The sequence below is a fragment of the Acartia tonsa genome, chromosome 1, assembly GCF_053477335.1.
Source record: "Acartia tonsa isolate MP-2025a chromosome 1, ASM5347733v1, whole genome shotgun sequence".
NCBI classification, from domain to species: Eukaryota; Metazoa; Arthropoda; class Copepoda; order Calanoida; family Acartiidae; genus Acartia; species Acartia tonsa.
Window position 1 is genome coordinate 20,438,206 of NC_137260.1, and position 19,228 is coordinate 20,457,433.

General features: G+C 33.7%; 1 protein-coding gene across 1 annotated transcript in view; it reads right to left on the reverse strand.

The window, feature by feature from the left end:
- The window catches only part of LOC145326818 (uncharacterized), a 40,786-nt gene that overhangs the window by 13,723 nt on the left and 7,835 nt on the right, over positions 1 to 19,228 (reverse strand). The window contains exon 2 of the mRNA XM_080170248.1: positions 16,628 to 16,688. Within this exon, the coding sequence (XP_080026374.1) occupies positions 16,628 to 16,688 (61 nt within the window). The remainder of the gene's footprint in view (positions 1 to 16,627; positions 16,689 to 19,228) is intronic.

A 19,228-nucleotide genomic window follows, 5' to 3' on the forward strand; every position in this document is an offset into this window, starting at 1 on the left:
CTCATATATATAAAATATCCTAAAAACCATCACGGGATATACGTAATGCTTTCCTGAAATGAAGAACTTAATCGTAGTCATTGAAATCTTAAGCTTTAGATAAAAAACCTCACTGCTTTATATTATAGGGTACTTTGTCCTTTTATAACGATATAGGGAAAATGGAATTATCAGATACTACTTTTATAATACTTTTAAATTATGTCACCCTTGTTTAATAGGTTTTTGTTGGACATTATGTCGACGTTTCTATTGTTATAGTATAACTTTCGCTCTTCTTAACAACTTTACTCTTATTTTTTTAATGTACAACAACAATAATGAAAAAAAATTATATTAAAAATGTGAACACAAATTCTGAATAGGGAGAAAATGAAATATTTTTTTTATATTTTTGACATTTAGAGCGTAATAATGATTAATAAAACTTTTTTTATGAATATGTAAAATGGCATAATAGTTAAATTTTTTTTTACAAAACCCAAGCCGTAGAAAGGATGTATTTTTTTTTGTGTACTGGCCTGTCATTGGTAATTTAGTCTGTTTATTGGCGTATCATTGGTAATTTGTATTGTAATTTTATAGACATTATGTAAAGCTTCTATTTTTTTATTGTATATCTATAGATTTCCGATTTTTTATTTTGTGAAATACTTACCAACATTTTATGCAAACATGAAGTAGCTTCGCTATTAAAATCTGCATATCCATGACGGACGGATTGCTAAACTTGTTTGACGGCCATGAATGAAAATACTTTTTTATGGTTATCTTGCAATAGAGCTAAAATTATACTTTTACCTTTTGTTTCTGTTATTAAATCAACGATATGATAGTACTCATAATACATATGTTAACCAGCTTAAATCAGACTACCTTGTTCTTTTAACATAATAAAATAAATTAATATTTTCTATTTCCATCTATAATACAGAGTAGAATGATGTCTTTCTGTTCGTCCGTCCCTTCAGATCTCGGTAACCACTGAACCGATTGGATTATTCTCTTCAGGGAATATACCTACTGGTCCTGTGGTGGTTTTAGGCTATTTTCTTGGGGGGTTGGACACCCCCAACCCCCCAAAAAACAAAAAAATGATTAAAAGATTTAAAAGAAATTATGGTTCGCAGCACCAAAATATGTTTTTTTTAAATATGTTCGAAATAAGTAGTTGCATCTCCATTTTTTTTTTAAAATTACCTTTTAGAGCCAAGCCCCTAGAGTCTAGGGGCTAAGCCGCTAGTGTATATAAATCTTTGTTGTATATAATCAAAGAAACAACAAAAAAATTTATTATGTCGATTATATGTGAGGAGTGGTCACTTTTATTATGTGATATCAACTTAATATAAATTACTGAAAGTCAAAATGTTCTGACAAGATAGATTTAATGTAAAATTTCTTTATCAATTTAAAATGCTTTCAATTTTGTGTGAGATTGTATGAACTCTTAAATATTTAAAGTATATATTTTAGTTGGTAGCGTGAAATCCTTAAAAATCTAGTAGTCTACCACATATCATATCATTTCATACATACATATGTTTATCTAAAATAACATAATTATGTTTTTGCTAAAAACCTCATAAGCTTCTCATTCTTGTTTAAATGTTTCTGTTTATTAGCTTCTAATCTGTCATATGTCTTATTGTTAGTAAATTAAATAACTACAATTTAGACAAAATGTATTGATTTTTTACTGCAATTTTTTTAAAATAAAAAAAATATGGAAATTATATATCGTTTTCATCACTTGAAGTAAGTTTAAATTTTCTTTAAAAAGCATTAAAACTAATAAAAAATGCCTAGCCTAATTTAGCTGCTTTATAAAAACAACATATCCTACTTACCCACAAAAAATCCACATTATTAGAGTAGCAACCTTGCCAAAAACATCTGGATTAATTTAAGAAAGAACGTCATTTTAAATTTACTAATTCTAACTTTTATTTATAAAGTAATATTAAAATTTAAAAATAATTTTTAGCTTTTAAAATATAATTTTAAAAAAATAAGCCTTGGTAGAATAGTTTGAAACATCAATAACCTGCTTTATTAACTGCCTATATCATAATGAAAAATCTTATAATAAGAACATTACTCTAAAGGTAAATGTTAGAAATAGTGTTACTCAAAAATCAAAAACAATTACTTAGTATCAGTTTATACTTTGAAATTATTATCTTGGAACCTTGCTCTATGAGAAAATATTATAATTAATATTATTATATAGTTTTCGTTGCAAATGTTAAAAAGTTTTGTACTTTCAATTTATCAAAGTATACCTTGATGAATATTCTATAAGGTAAATAAAAAATTAGTTTATAATTCCCAATTTATTAATTGACAGTCTTATAAATATTACTCTATTGGCTAATGTTAGAAATAGGTCTTACTGCCAAATTTCTTCATTTAGTTATACTTTGGTTGTTTATCTGTCTTAACCTCTTTTCGAGGAAGCTTTGTGTTTATCAAGTTCGAAATTAAATTCCTTATCATTAAACCAAAATCAAAGCGCAAATGTCGTCTTTTAGGGCTTTCCTTTCATAATGTGGCGCGGCATAGAGTGTTTGTTTATTTTGAAGCGCACGTTCTTTACTTTTGAATGAGATATGAGAGTGTGAAGATTGCGGAGAACAAAATTAGGCCTATCATTGGTCTCATTGAGTGTGAACTACCCTAGTATATCAGGGATTTGAAACCATAAGAGCTTCAGGTAGAATTTGTTAATTTGATTAAGAAGTATGGTGTATAGGACGATTATATGTAGTTTTAAAAAAAGGCTTTAGCCAGCTAAACATGAAACTTAATTATGTTTAATATATGTTTTAGTAATTTTTATGTGCCTTATTGTTGCATTTAACAATGATTTATTAAACCAAATAATTTTCCTTTAAAGCCAAAGTTTCCAAAGATTCTTTAACCATAAGAAAAGAAAAAGATTTTTTTTAGTGCTCAAAGTTTTAAGATAACGAATAATATTTTATTCTGTTTATTAATTGATCTTGTAATTTCAGGTCTTTTGAAATAATTTCATCAATAAATCTATATTCAAACCTGCTGTTGAATCTTGATGGTTCCTGGTATTGGGGGTTTTGTATGTTCGCCAACTGATCTCGTGAACTTCCCGCTAATTCGGAAGTCCAAGCTCAACCAAAGTGTCATGGTTGAGACAATTTCAAAATATCTGATGAATAGGCGTTAGCATTCATCAAGAGATCAATAGCATCTAGTGAATTATTGATGCAATAAACTGTGACAATTTTTCTGTGAAATAAGTACCTAGTGAATCAATATGCCACTAACCAAAAAGCAGAAAATTGAGCGAGCTATCGCTATTGGCAGTGAAAGGCTAGAAGTTTTTGATGAACAGTTAAAATTGTTTTATGACAATCTAAAAGCCTGCCAAAGTTTTAGTTCATGTGAAAATGTGAATGTAAAATCAATTCGTGACATTTTTAGTGAGGTCAAGGACCAATCTGACCTAATAAAAAGTCTAAAACCTGCCGTGGAGACTAGTGAGCTGCGCGAGTTTAAGCGTGATTTGGATGAAGCTAGTGAGCAGAAAACTGTTGCAGATAAAGTTTATGCGTCGTTGGAGCAGTGTACAAAAATTCTGTACTGGCTTGACAATGATTCAGATGACGCGAGGTCAAGCACTGTCGCCAGGAACCTTGACGTCATTGAGAAGGTGAAGATGGACATGGGAGTGCTTAAAATTTCCGTGGAGTTGCGCCAAGAAGTACGTGATATGTACCGAAGGCTTAGAGAGATGGAACGTCGTTCATCTAATCTGGATGAGAGTGGGACACCTGCCATGCTCTCCAGAAGTATGTCTGCTGTGGATATTCGGAGTTCCAACCCGCAGTATGGGCGCTGGGACAACAGTTTGTTGCCGTCGTTCGACGGTACTGACACGGATTACCCAAACTTTAAACAGGTCTTTAAGGATCTATGCTCTGGTTATGGATTTGCTGACCAGAGGTTAAGTCTGATGTTGTGTATGGAGAAGGTGATAACCAACCCGGAACTACGCAAGCAAGTGTCAGCGATTAGAGATCACAATGAACAATGGGCGTTTCTTGACCAGATGTTTTTATCAAACACTCGCCGGTTCATGAGGATTTTAACTAAGTTGAACAAGATGAAACCTGTGGATAAACCTGTGGACGTGGTTAGCGCAATTGCTACCTTCAAGAGCATGATGCAGGAGGTAGAAGCCATCGTTGGTTCTGCAGCTAAGGATTACAACCACCTAACTCTCATTCATATTTTTAAAGACAAGTGCCCTGAAAATTTGAGGGACAAAATTATGATGGAGCTTGGTAGCATGAACCAACCAAACATCCCGAAGATTGTTGAACTGCTGGAGAGGACCAGAGGTGCCATGTTGGCCGGTGATATGTCCTATGATAGTGGCGCCGGCAAGAGAAATCGTGATAGAGCTGCCGCCGCGCAAGTATCTGGCCGCAGCGACGATAAGAATGGAAAGGCTGGAAAGGGCAAGGCTTCCAAGTGGAACAGTGCATGTCCTGTGGAGAGCTGCAAGGAGAAACACCCGATTTTCCGTTGCCTCACGTTTAAGAAGATGGATGTGGTTGACCGGAAGAAAGTTGTCCAGCAGAAGAAGTTATGTGAACTCTGCTTGTGTGACGGCCATACTGCGGACAAGTGTAATAAATCTGAGAAGCTTGGTGTTTGTGGTACTAATAATTGCGACAGATACCATTCCAGGTTACTCCATGAGGCTAGTGCTGGTGTGAATACAGTCTACAAGTCAAGTTCTGCACCCAGCCCCTGTACCTTCTTACTTCAGTTAGTTCCTGTTGTAGCACCTGGCGGCGGCACCTGCCACGCCACGGTAATGTTTGACTCCGGGGCAAATTTGCCACTTGTGTCTGAGAAGTTATCCAACAAGTTGAAGCTGAAATCTACTGGCAGATATACAACTATTTCTGTAGCTGATGGCAGTGAGTCTTCCTGCCGCAATGTTGTGTTTTATCTGAAGGATAGGGACGGCAATCTGAGGGAATTTGAGGCAGCTGTCATGCCTACCCTCGGCGGGGCCAACGAGATGCGCTCGGTCCACCCCGAAACTGCCGCCGAGATATTTAAAATGCCGCCAGAAAGGTTTACATATATTAGTGGAGGCTTAGATATCATCATTGGAAATACACATCCTGACGTGTTTCCTTCAACCTACCAGAAAGTGGGCCAGTCTATGTTGTGGCGAACCATTTTTGGTAGTGGTTTTATCTGTACGAGTGCTGATGGTGGAGCTGGAGATCAAAAGTCGGCTTATAAGGCTGTCAGTGTCAGTGGAGGCACTTTGCCAGACTTTCTGACGTCTGAATCGTTTGGCATACAGCCGCAGGCACTTTGTCCAGGATGTACTGCTTGTCAAGAGTGCAAGGCTATGGCCGACGGCACTACCTGGGACCAGCGTGAGAGGCAGAGGATAATTGAGGCAGGTTTAACCCTAGACTTGCAGTCCAACAAGTGGACAGGTCAATATGCTTATATTGAAGATCCTCACACTTTACCCTACAATGAAAGTTTAGCCCGCAAAATTGCTGAAAAGGATCGTGCCAGGATGGTCAAGGAAGGTACCTATGGAATGTATGTGGAGGTATTCAACGACGCCATAAGAAGAGGCGTTTTCCAAAAAGCCACGCCTGAAGAGTTGCAGTATGAAGGACCTAAGTCTTGTTCATCAATAGTGGTTGCTTTCAAGGAGGATTCAAGTTCCACACCCATGCGATTGTGTGCAAATAGTTCTCTGACGTTCAAGGGTACCAGTTTTAATAACATAATGCTGGGAGGCCCGCCGCCAATGCAGAAGATTTTTTATCATTTGATGCTTTTCCGCGGTTACAAGGTTGGTATAACCGCGGATATCTCCAAGTTTTATAACTCCATCCTGGCCACAGAGTTCGACAGCCAGATGAAGAGAGTTTTATTTTCCCCGACGCCAGATGGTCCACTTGAAATTTACCTGACCAAAGTTGTAAATTTCGGCGAGTTAGCTGCGGGAAATTTGGCAGTTACAGCCCTGAAGTTGACGTCCCGCCTGTTCGGCGGAAAGAGTGAAGCAGAGGTCAAGGAGATGTATGGAGAGGGACAAATAAACGGTAGTGAAATTGTTGCCAAACCTGAATTATGGAAGGAGCCACAAATACCTACCTACCCTGAAGAGGAGTTCAAGTTACCTCAGATTCCAGTTGCAGTTAAGCTTGAGAAGCACAGCTTCATAGATGACGTTATTTCGGGAGCAGGATCGAAGCCAGAAGCCAAGGAGATGATGAAAGAGGCCGACAGGATTATCGGCAAAGGTAGTTTTTCCTTCAAACAAGTCATTTATTCTGGAGATGATTGCCAGCATACCAAGGTTCTCGGGCTGATATGGAAGCCAGCCACCGATGTGTTGTCCATCGCCACAAGAGTCAACCAAGATGGTAAAGTCAAGGGAAGGAAGGTGAAAGAGGATGCTGATTTGTACAACCTCCAGGACGCCTTGGACGAGAATCTGACAAAGAAGATGGTCCATAGGTTCGCCGCCCAAACCTTCGACCCGATCGGGCTTTGCAGCCCTATTCTGTTGAGAATTAAACTTGTCCTGCGGAAAACCTGTTTGCTGAATTTGGGCTGGCAAGATTTCATTCCAAAAAGTCTACGGGATGAACTTGTTCAGTCGCTGGAGGACAGAGCTGAGGTCGCTAAATTGGAGTTTGACCGTTGTGTGGTTCCGGATGAACCAACTGGCCTTCCATCCTTGATGATGTTTTCGGATGGGTCATCAGAGGCTTATGCAAGTAATGCATATTTGAGGTGGCCAACTAGACAAGGATTTGAAACGTTTCTGCTAGCCACCAAGTCAAGAGTTGCGCCGGTCAAGTGTGAATCAATTCCACGCCTTGAGTTGATGGGGTGCCAGATGTCCACAAGGTTGGCAAAGTCCGTCAGAGATGCCCTGCCCTTTGATATTATCAGAGTGATGTATTTTACTGATTCATCGTGTGTTTTATCACAAATAGTTTCCAACAGTGCTATGTTGAACACATTTAATTCTCATCGTATTGGAGAAATTCAATCTGCGACCAACAAGGATGACTGGAGGTGGGTCCCGGGGACGCAAAACGTTGCAGATTTGGGCACCAGAAGCACCTGCAAAGTATCAGATTTGGGACCAGGTTCCAGGTACAGATTGGGCCCAGAATGGTTGCGCCAGGATGAAAGTGCGTGGCCGGTGAAAACTGCCGAAGAAGTCAAGCAGGTTTTACCCCCAGAGGAGTTGAATACCAAAATGGTTAAGTTATGTTCAATGAAAGTTGCCGGAGAAGCCGCTGAAGATGTCTTTAGGTTTAAGCACAGGAGATCATTTGGACAGGCCAAACGTATTATGGCAGCTGTCCTGCAAGTTGCGAACACCTGGTTGAAGAAGCTAAAGAGCAGACAAGAAGGTAAGGCTACAGCCGCTGGTAGTCATGTAGCAGCCGCAGATTCTGTGTACAAGCCGTCTTTGTACAATTTTATGGCGGCGGCGGAATTTTTCATTGTGTCACGAAGCCAAGAGGATGAGTGGATAAATGACGCTAAAGGCAATTATGCGTCATTAAATCCATTAGTGCATGAAGTATCATTGACCTGGCCTGTCGTTGGTCCAGGTGGAAAGTATGTGACCAGGGAGATGAGGATTCTTAAGATGGTTGGTCGTGGACAGCCAGTCATTGACGCCATTACTGGTGGCCGTAAAATGATATTTGAAGACATGCCAGGTTTAATAATTTTGGAGCCTGGTAATTGGTTAGCTGCTGTTTTTATGAGAGAAGCGCATGTTGAGCTTCACTCTGGTGTCCGTGGAACTTTAGCTGAGAGCCGCCGTTGGTGCTGGATTGTGAAGGCAAGGAGGTTGGCCATCATGGAAGTGAAGAAATGTTGGCCCTGCAGTGTTGAGAGGGCTAAAGAATGTCGTGCTACCATGAAGGAGGTGTTACCTGACAAGTTGGTCCCGAGCAGGCCTTTTGAAGCTGTGCAAGTCGACCTGATGGGTCCGCTGGTCACGAGGAGAGCTGCCGCCAAAACGAGGAGTCAGACAGCAACGAAGAAGGTGTGGGTGTTCGTGGTGGTCTGCAGATTCTCAGGGGCGTTGTGGTTAGATGCCTTGGAAAAGTATGATACCAGCAGTATCCTGTTGTCCCTGCGCAAGTTGGAAGCTGTTCATTGTTTGCCGAAGATCATAGTAAGCGACATGGGCACACAATTATCCGGTGCTCGCAAGGTTTTAGAGCAGAGGTTGGGCAGCCAGGTAGAGTTTTCTTGGTCTCAGATCCCGGCCCGAGCCCACCATTATATTGGGCAGGCTGAGAAAATGGTGGGATTAACCAAGAGATTGCTGTCCAAGAAGTTGGTGAATAGTTCTGTTAATTTCAACGAGCTCCTGGTGCTGTTGGCGGAGGTCAGTAAAATTATGAATAGCAGACCACTGACGATTGAAGCTGCGAACGACGTGGAGAATTGGCGGCTAATTACCCCTGGCCAGCTGCTGGGAAATGTTGACCGCCAGCCGTTGTGCAATGTGGCGATGAAACCGGAGGACCAAATTTCCTCCAGGTTGAAGTTGTTGGAAGATTTATCTGCCCAGTTTTGGACTGCCTACCGCCAGGAGATCCTACCGAAGATATTACGGATGTCCAAGTGGAAGGATGAGATGGCAGAGCCACTAACTGATGGAGATGTAGTTCTGGTTACGAGTACCAATCCGCTGATGAGATGTTTGAGGATGGGCCGAGTGACGAGAATTGAGGATGGAAGAAAGACGGCAAGAGTCTTGTTCAGACTGACAGATAAATCTCCCCTAGAAGAACATGCTGTATCAGTCAGGCAGTTGTTAAAAATTATGATAATAATTGATTCTTATTTTATGGAAATTGAGTTTTTTTTTTAGTAAAAAGCCACATTTTTCATATGCCTATTTTTATGCCTAAAATAAGAATCAAATGAAATGCGATTAAATATTCTTCTATTTCATATGCTCAAATTTAATTTTATTGAGTTTAATTTCTTTTCAAAAGTACAATTCATTTTAAAACTTACCTGAAAAGTTTAACAAAAAGGAATAAATGTGTCGAGGTTGCGTGATTCGATATTTATTCTAAGAAAAAATCAAGTATTTTTTTAGCAGATTTTTTTAAAAAATTATATATGAATTTCAATCAAGTAAAACATTTTTATTCAGATCAAGGAATGATTGAAAATTCATATTTAAAGTTTTTTTTTACAAAGAAAAATTGGTATTTTTTTCATAATTTCAATGAAAATTCTAACAAAGATATTATTTTGCTATTCTTTAAGTATTAAAAAGTTTTATTGTTGATTAAGATATTACAGTTCTTATTCATTAGGTTTGAAAAACTTTCTGCCCAAGGATTTTGAAAAATTTTTTCTTACTACTCTTTTTGATGCTTAACAAATTTAGTTTTAAGTACCTATAAATCTTAATTTTCTTGTCTAAGATTTATTTCGTTTTATTTTTACCATTATTTGTTTACATTTACATTTCAACCTGATTTCGTAGGTACTTATTGATTTATTAATAATGATTTATTGCCTATTGATTATGAAATGATTATTAATTAGTATAGTTGTTATATTTACAACATCATGATTAATAGGATTATCTATTTTAGGATTGTGTATGTGATCTTGTGATTGTCATGTGCATGGAATGTTGTATGGTACAAACCAATCCCCATCCTTCTATCCTAAAATGTGAGGTATTATGAGTCCTAGTGAGGAGTATAATATTGTGTATGCATTTCACGGGGTTTCATTTAGTTAGGAGCAAAATTGTCACGTTTTCGGGATGTGGCCATTCTCATGTGATTATGGTGAGTTGAGTTTAGTGAGAAATGTTGCTAGTGCTCAGCGCGAAAAAAACCTTGAATCTCGTTAAGGAAGTTAATTTGACTTTCAAACGGGGGGTGTGTCTTAACCTCTTTTCGAGGAAGCTTTGTGTTTATCAAGTTCGAAATTAAATTCCTTATCATTAAACCAAAATCAAAGCGCAAATGTCGTCTTTTAGGGCTTTCCTTTCATAATGTGGCGCGGCATAGAGTGTTTGTTTATTTTGAAGCGCACGTTCTTTACTTTTGAATGAGATATGAGAGTGTGAAGATTGCGGAGAACAAAATTAGGCCTATCATTGGTCTCATTGAGTGTGAACTACCCTAGTATATCAGGGATTTGAAACCATAAGAGCTTCAGGTAGAATTTGTTAATTTGATTAAGAAGTATGGTGTATAGGACGATTATATGTAGTTTTAAAAAAAGGCTTTAGCCAGCTAAACATGAAACTTAATTATGTTTAATATATGTTTTAGTAATTTTTATGTGCCTTATTGTTGCATTTAACAATGATTTATTAAACCAAATAATTTTCCTTTAAAGCCAAAGTTTCCAAAGATTCTTTAACCATAAGAAAAGAAAAAGATTTTTTTTAGTGCTCAAAGTTTTAAGATAACGAATAATATTTTATTCTGTTTATTAATTGATCTTGTAATTTCAGGTCTTTTGAAATAATTTCATCAATAAATCTATATTCAAACCTGCTGTTGAATCTTGATGGTTCCTGGTATTGGGGGTTTTGTATGTTCGCCAACTGATCTCGTGAACTTCCCGCTAATTCGGAAGTCCAAGCTCAACCAAAGTGTCATGGTTGAGACATTATCAATAAAGCCAAAATTCAATGTTTTGCTATCATGCTTATATTTTTTCTTAAATCCATATCTGGGATGTTCATTGTACAGTGTTAGAAAAAGGCAATAATTTTCAGGCAAAAATATATTGGGTCAATCTTTTTAAAAAAGCTAAAACATGAAAACAGATTTTTCAAACTGATTTGTGTAAATACTGACAAAAAGATCTTGTGGGGTCTGAGCACATTTTTATATCTGTCAAAATTCATCATAAGAAAAGAAATCTTAAGACATAATATCATATATTATCATACTTAAATCTATTCAAATGAAAAAGGTATAATTTCCTTTGTCTTTTTTATTAACGAAGCTACTTTATAATTCACTTTGTCTGTCCGTAAGAAATTTTTAGACAAAAAATTCAAGCTAATTCAACTGTTTATAGCAGATTTTTTGTATAGTATAATATGAAAAAAAATAACTTCCATTGCATACTGAAATGTGTACACCTAATACCCAATAATATGATCGTATTGTTCTTAAAATGTTTTACTTTTGGTCCAATTAAATAATTGGTCCTCTACACTTTCTATATTTATTCTTGTATAATTGTTACTAACCCTGACCATATAGCTGCGTCAAATTGCATCTAATGAGACTTGTATCAATGGATTTATTATCACTTGGATCTTACACCAGAATATCATACACTTTAACAAAGTGAAACTTGTAGCTAGTTAAAATAACGATGCCCCCCACCCACCTTTTAACCCCATCCCCTCCCCTCCTACTAGATGAACAAACTGACAAATAAATGATGCCTGTACACCTAAATTGACGAAAATTTTCCCCTGTCATAATATCCACATATATTGTATATCCATTTTTGTTTCCAACATATAATAAACACAGTTTTAAGTGCAGATAATTAGAGGTGGGTAACTATATTTAGATAGATATATCTGGAATAAAGAGATATGGCGTTGGAAGATAATTTTTTTGCAAGCAAAATATAAGAAAGAATTAATTTCCATAGTCCTTTCATTGTATTCATATTAGGTAGACATTATACAGTAATAGTATACTCAAGATACCAAATGATATAGGCTGTGGATAAAAATTTTATTAAAGATAGATAGATAATTGATGTTCCATAGAAAAATATAGATAGATAGATAATTAGTGTCATGTGCTAGCAGCAAATGAAGTCATAAAAGGTGTTGCATTCTAAATATGGCAATAAGTGCTCTTACAACCATGCTAGATAAATTTTAGCAGAAAATGTACCCCTTTTTAAATTCAATAATTTTATTTTTTTTCATTTGGTCTGTTCATTATAATCAAGATTTTCTTATTCTTAACTTTTTCATTGATTTTCATGAAAAATTTAACCTAACAATGTGTGAATTTCTTATTGTCTGTTTTTGTTGCTTTTTTGTATGTCATGTATGTATATCGACAAGTACAAATAAATAGACTAAGAAATACACAGTTCATATGCAGGAATCGAGAGAACAAGCATTGTAATATTAACTACTCTACAATTCAAATAGTTTGTTTAACGTTAAGTTCAAAATGATTATTACATAAATGACTTTTTGGAGACTTTTGTATTGTATTGTATCACATATTTACACAATTAGATAATAATTAATATCCAGAAAGCATTTAGAAAGGGGGTGAGGGATGGTGGTGGTGTCCACCCCTCCAAACATGGATCTATATCCCTAAAGCATTTAAAAGCAGTGTCAAGTAAAATAAAGGCACAACCCTCTTAAATTCAGTGGTGTATGAAAAAAATTTTTCAGTCAAATAATGTTTTTTGGACTTTTGAGTATTTTCATTTTGTTGGGGGATGTTTCTATTTATCCATATATTCTTGATTTCACACTCCTACACTCATAATTATGAGTGCAAATCTGCGTGCAAGCGCAGTCATAGCGGTATGGGGAATCAGAAAAAGAAGGCAATAGTGTTGGAGAAATAGAGTTCTAGGACAAACGCAGGAGTGACAAACGTCGGAGTGGACACTTTACCTTATAACATAACCTATTTTAAACATCTTATAGGTTTTGTTAAATGCCTAACCCCTGTGGGGGGACTTATTTGAATATTCATAGCCTAACCTAACCTAACCTGTTTAGAAATACTTAATTAACTAATATTTTAGACACTTCGACGTTTGTCACTCCTCCGTTTGTCCTGAAACCAAAAATAGATTTATGGAAAAATGATCAATCAATGTATATCATATCATATTTTTAAGGGAAAATTTTATAAAAACTGCTTTTAATAAAACCATTACTAGCTATCAATTAAATCAGTAATTTTAGATATTAAGAATAATACCGATATAGATTATGTTATTTGTTTTTACAGAATATTATCTATGACCATAAGAACACACATACATACGTACATGCCTAATTGGCAGGAACCAATGCATATAGCAAAGTGCAATTTTAGAACAAGAAAAACCGTCAGGGTTACAGTGATAGGTCAATGTTAGATAAATTTGTAAGCTATAGTTAAATTTGGCCTTGAAATATGTAGGTAACATTTGTCCATCTCTTACCTATTTAATTGAGTTCAAGTGATTAATACTATTTTTTTTGTAAAACAACATTAAAAAAGTTTTTTTTTGATTAGAAGAATTTTAGCTTATGGATCGATGACAACATCCATAGATGGACGGACCCTTAATGTAGGAGAGTTTCGCTTTTATACAGCTCAGTAAAAGTTGGGTATCTATTAATTAATTTTTACAATAATATTATACACTTGTTTAATATACTTCTTAGATAGTATTATCATTAATTTGTTTACAGTATTATTTTTCCTAATACAAAAAAATTGGTGTTTTTATTCAATGCCTAGATTGTATATAAAGTTATAATGGGTATTTAAAGCTAATAAAAGAGGTGAATTCTACACATGTTTAATATACCCCTTAAAAGTTGGGTATCTATCAGTATTTTCTAAATTATATTTTTCTAAATGCATAAGTAGTGTTATATTAAATGCCTAGATTGTATTTTATAGTTCTAATAAGTATTCAAAACCATTACTACACTTTAAAATAATCCTTAAAAGTTGGACATGTAATATCAATTTGTTTAATTATATTTTTCTAAATTATGAATTATTATCTTCAATAGCTAGATTGTATTTTATAGTTGTAATAGGTATTTAAAGCCAATAAAAGAAGTAAATTCTACATATGTTTAATATACCTCTTAAAAAGTTGGGTATCTCATCGTAAAAAATGTACACAATTTCTTTATAAACTTAAGTGGAGAGACATATTTTGGGAGAGTTTCAAAGGCTAGAATGAGAAAGAAAATAGATAAACAAATAGATAGATAGAGAGAGAGATAGAGAGATAGAGAGAGAAGATAAAGTGAGAGAAAAGGGAATTTTTTTTGGGGGGGGGAGGTAGTAGGTAATCACCCTATTTTCCCCCAAACATATTTGATATATCCATAATATACAACTTTATGATTAGCTACCCAACTAAAAGAATGTATTCTTATGTTTTCCAATGTATAATAAACACCTTTCTTTGTGATCCTAGCTGTTTGTGTGTGTATGTGTGTGCAATGCATAGAAAGAAAAAACAATTTAGCCCTAATAAGCCTCATTTTTACATCACTTTTAAAAAGGATACTTCAATTTTAGAATATCTAGCTTTTTTTTAGATTTTGGGTATATTTAAACTCTTTCATATCAATAAAAATAAGTTTTGTAAAAAATGTCTTCTGAAAGTTTTTCATATAGCATTTAAACTAATACTAGCTGCTGCGCCCATATCATTTAGAAGCTTAGTATAAGAATATGTATGGAAGAGCAAGAAAATAGCCTTAAACCATCTCAAGATTTTAATCTAAAATCTAAAATACCTTCCCTGGACCTATGTAAAGCTTCCCTAAATTGAAGAACTAAATCTGTTTATTAGTTGTCAAAATTTTTAGCTACTGACATTAAAAACCTTGCTACCTTATATCATAGGATAATATAAAGCCAATATAAAGCAATGAAATTATTGTAATTTTACACAATTATTCAACCTAACTCTCTTTTTTAAGAAATAAAAATCAACAAAGAGTGTACTTTTAAACAGTTATTCCATTGTAGAACACATAAGTACAAGGCATAACATGTTCCTTTTCACAATATCAAACAATAAAATTACCATGCCACATAACCAATCACTGATGCCACAAACATATTATTTTTAGAGGATTTTCAGAGGGCTATATTGATTTTTTGAAAAAAATCTTTCGAGTTTTATTTCTTTCTGTTATATTTCTTTCTTGTATTCATTCGAATCCGGTGGATAGGAACCCGTTTTCATCCATACGAAAAAACTATGTCTAGCATCGTATTATATCCAGTTTTCTACGAATATAAAAATGTACAATTATAAGATTAAAACTAGTTTTTTTTAGCCCCGAGGTACCGCAGAAAGCTATTTATAATACGATGCGAGAAATAACTATTATCGCATCGTATTACTGATAGCTTTCCGCGAATATTAAAATGAAAAATTTTAGGATTGAGACCAGTTTTGTTAGCCGAAGATAATAATCTTATGATTTTTATTTTAATAAGTGAAAAATTGTCTGTAATACAATGCTATACATGATTTTTAGGTGAAGCTAAGAACGGGTTAAAATCCAGCGTTTTTAAAGCCAAACTGGAAAATATATTTTCATTGGGTTTAGTTGTGTTCTAATGAAAATGTTTGAAAATCCTCCAAACTTTGGAACACCGTGCGGATGGACTGTAATTTTGCATAGGTATGGCGCGTAGGAGTTTAATGATTAAATGATCTTCACGTATAATATAACATAACATAAAGAAAACAGGGACAATAAACATCATTTTTGCATAGCAATGCGTCTAAAAATACAATGATTTTACAGAATCTTCCCTATTAAAGATATTTCACCTCTACATCTATCAATTTTCCTAATGTGTAGGTATTTTACGTAGTTTTATAAAAATATCCTTTTTTATCTTAAGAGTTTTTAATATAGATAACTAATTTTCTCCTTTTCATTTAGTGTCCCCTTTCTTATTTCATTAATGTCTCTTTTAAACTAAAAATAGCTTAATAAAGAGTTGTACAGCTTAACAAAATGCTTTGTTTTGTCCTGCTGAGATTTTATTAAACTACATCCTATTACATAAGGTAGTAAGTGTTTTTTTTGTCTGAAGCTTAATATCTCAATAACTACTGAACTGATTGAGGTAACTTTTTTTTAGGTAAGCTTAACATAGCTCCTGTAATTGTTTTAGGCCATTCTATTTTCAGATTTCAGAAGTCTTTCGGATACTTTAAGCTAACTTTCTAGCCCCTCTCTCTTTGAATATAAAGCCGCTGGAGGCTCGCCCATAGCCACGTAACTGGCTTATTTTATAATAAGTTATCGATAATTATTCTTGTACCCTCAATGAATTATTTTTAAAATTATAAAATAATTAATAATGAATTAATTGTAAAACAATTGATTAGTTAATACAAAAAACAAACAGGACAATATCAAAAGAATCAATTATGTATCTATTCTAAAAATTACTTTTTTACGAAGTCGTGGATGATAGATTTAGAGCATTTTATAGGCGGAGAATTGGGCATAATTTTGTGCATAAAATAAGAAAAAACATATCGAATGAAAAAATGTAAAATAGGTTTTTTGGACAAAGGAATGTATGCTTTTAAAAGCAATCTTCAAATAGTTTTACATACATCATTTATTTGTTATCTAAGCCTTGTTTAATATCAAACAATAAGAATATAGGTTTTATATGGTTAAGTTTTTAAATTGGTTTATTAATACTCATTCTTTACTTTTTACATATACCAAAAGCAACGTACATACTGACAAATACTAGTTGTAGAGAAACAAAGCTACTATAAATGTACTTACATGTGTTGAATGGTGTGTATTGTCGTCAGAGAAGTGCAGTGTGTGGAAATATTCATCAAGCCTGATTTTCATAAATTGTCATCCTCCAAAATGCTTATTAAGTGTTAAAAATATCTTTAAAACGGATAGAGCCGTTTTTGCAACGAAAAAATATTAGGGTAAGAATGGTTGTACTTATTTTTAAAATATGGATGATTCGAAGCATAGTTTAAATTATCTTAGTATAAATAGTTATATTAATCTTTTTTATTATAATTATAATAAATGTTTGTTTTAAGTATAGCTGTATGAACCAGACATTTACCTAGTCCCTTTTTTTTGTCTGCTAACAAATTGCTTTCTCCTTTTTTTAGCGACTTCAGACTTGGCTTTGTTAATATTTACTATACTATTAGCTATTATTCAAAGACCCAATTGAAATTTGGTACAGGGTCCAGGGGTGGAGCAGTTTTTTTTTAACAACTTCCCCCTCTATTGTTTTACTCTAATATATCAATATACTACGCATAGTTTTAAAATCTGCTATTTTCCGCCCCTTTAGGTAAAAAATCTTTGGGTAAAAATAGCACGAAATTTTTACGCAAATTTCCAAGTCATTGATTTTGATTGGATTTGCAACACTATGGTGTTTTGATAATCACACCTTTTTATTTGTACTCAAAGATATTTGTCGATAAAAGCTACAGCAAAAGGAGGGAAGAGTACATTAATCAAATTTCCTTCTTTCTAACCCCAAAAAAACTTACCAGTTTACCCTATAAAATAAACAGCCTTTCATCAAATAATTGTATCTTTTTAATTTCGATATAATTAGAATGTCGATATCAGCAACGACAGCTTATAAAAGCAATATTGTCGATATAAATCTTTGAAAATGCATATCGATAAAATCATAAAAAGTTACAGGAAGTTATTTTGCAAAGACTTTATTTTTGTTGGTTTTTATGAACATTTTTGCAATATCATACCTTAACAGAATATACAAAAGAAAATATGTTTTAATAATATTTTACAAAGAAATAAGAACTGTTATACTGAAAAACACATAGCAAAACACAGAAGATGAAGGTTTATAAAGAGATTTAAAATATGGTAAAGTTTTATGTTGCTATTAAAAATTCTTGTAATAATGTTAATATTAATGTTAGATGACGATAAATTGCCATTTATTACTGTTTTAAGAAATTTGTCATATATATCTCGTAAGGTTAGCTCTATATTAGGTCACTTATGACCATTTTCATTAAATTTTGAAGAACTTTTCTAGGACTTTTATTAGAACGTCAATGTTTCATTAATATTTTGACAAAGACAAGAAGTTATTTTTTCAAAGGTTAAAAAATAGATTGATTTTGTTTTTGTCAAAGCCTTAAAACAACATTGCACTAAATCATCAATAATAATTGAATGTGCGTTTTGCCTTGGCTGTCAATTATGATATAACAACCACAGAAGAAGAAAACAAACAAACTAGGCAGATATTAGAGAAGCTTTGCTAAAGAAGGGAGGGTACATTGAACTATAAGTTATACTCAAGCCAAAACTTCTGCTATTCGTTATCTTACAAAATTTCCTAGTATACTGATAAATTTAATCTAAACGAGGGATTATACATAATTTGGTAGGGGAGGGGAAATTCATCATCCATTGTCTTATCCCTTAAGATCCCTGAACTGTACAAATAAAATCATATTGAACTAAATTGTAAGCAATGCTTTAATGTATTTTTTTTGCTTTGACCCCCAAACATGATTTATCAATTGTAATCAGAGAAACATAGATTCCATATACTTAGAATGATGATATACCATTAAATTGATATAAATGCTCGCATAAATTTGTATTTAATTTGCATAGAACTGGAAAATATTTTGCAATGTGAAAATATTTACTTTTAATTTGATATATTCTATTCTATATATATGATATATTCTACAACAGTAGATAATGTTATGCAGTAATATTTTGTAGAAAATAAAAAAGTAATGAAGGTTCTTATTTTCTATGTAATTGTAATCTATTGGACTCTGATGACCTAAAAATCCCACACAGGACTAAATTATCTCACAAAAAAGCAGGGGCGCAGGAATAGGGTAACAGAAAATTAATTGTTCTTCTCTAAAATTCTTGGGGGTTTTGGGTAGAAATAAAAATTAGTAGACATGAGTAGAGAAAGATAAATTTATCATTACATAAATAAAAATATTGCGTTAAAGCTAATCATAACTATTTCTAGTGAAAATGAGAATTTACTCACAAAATCTTTTTTTAAAAAATCATAAAACTAATAGGCTTTACGATCTTGTGATTTATATCATCCTTGCTGTTTATTCTTTTAAAAAAAAGATATTAAAAAGAAACATAACTGTAATTTTAGCATTTGGGGGGAGAAATAAATAGATTAATGATTTGGGCACGGTTTTTAAACATAATATTCGAATTTCTGCTTCAATAGTTCAAAATCTATTTTAATGGTTTTGTTCGATAAATGTTTGTTTTACATAAAAACAAAATTAGGTTGAACAGTTTTTGCTGTTATTGTTACAACATAAGACTATATATACACAAGGATGAAAACATCCATAAAAGTGAAGCTCAAAA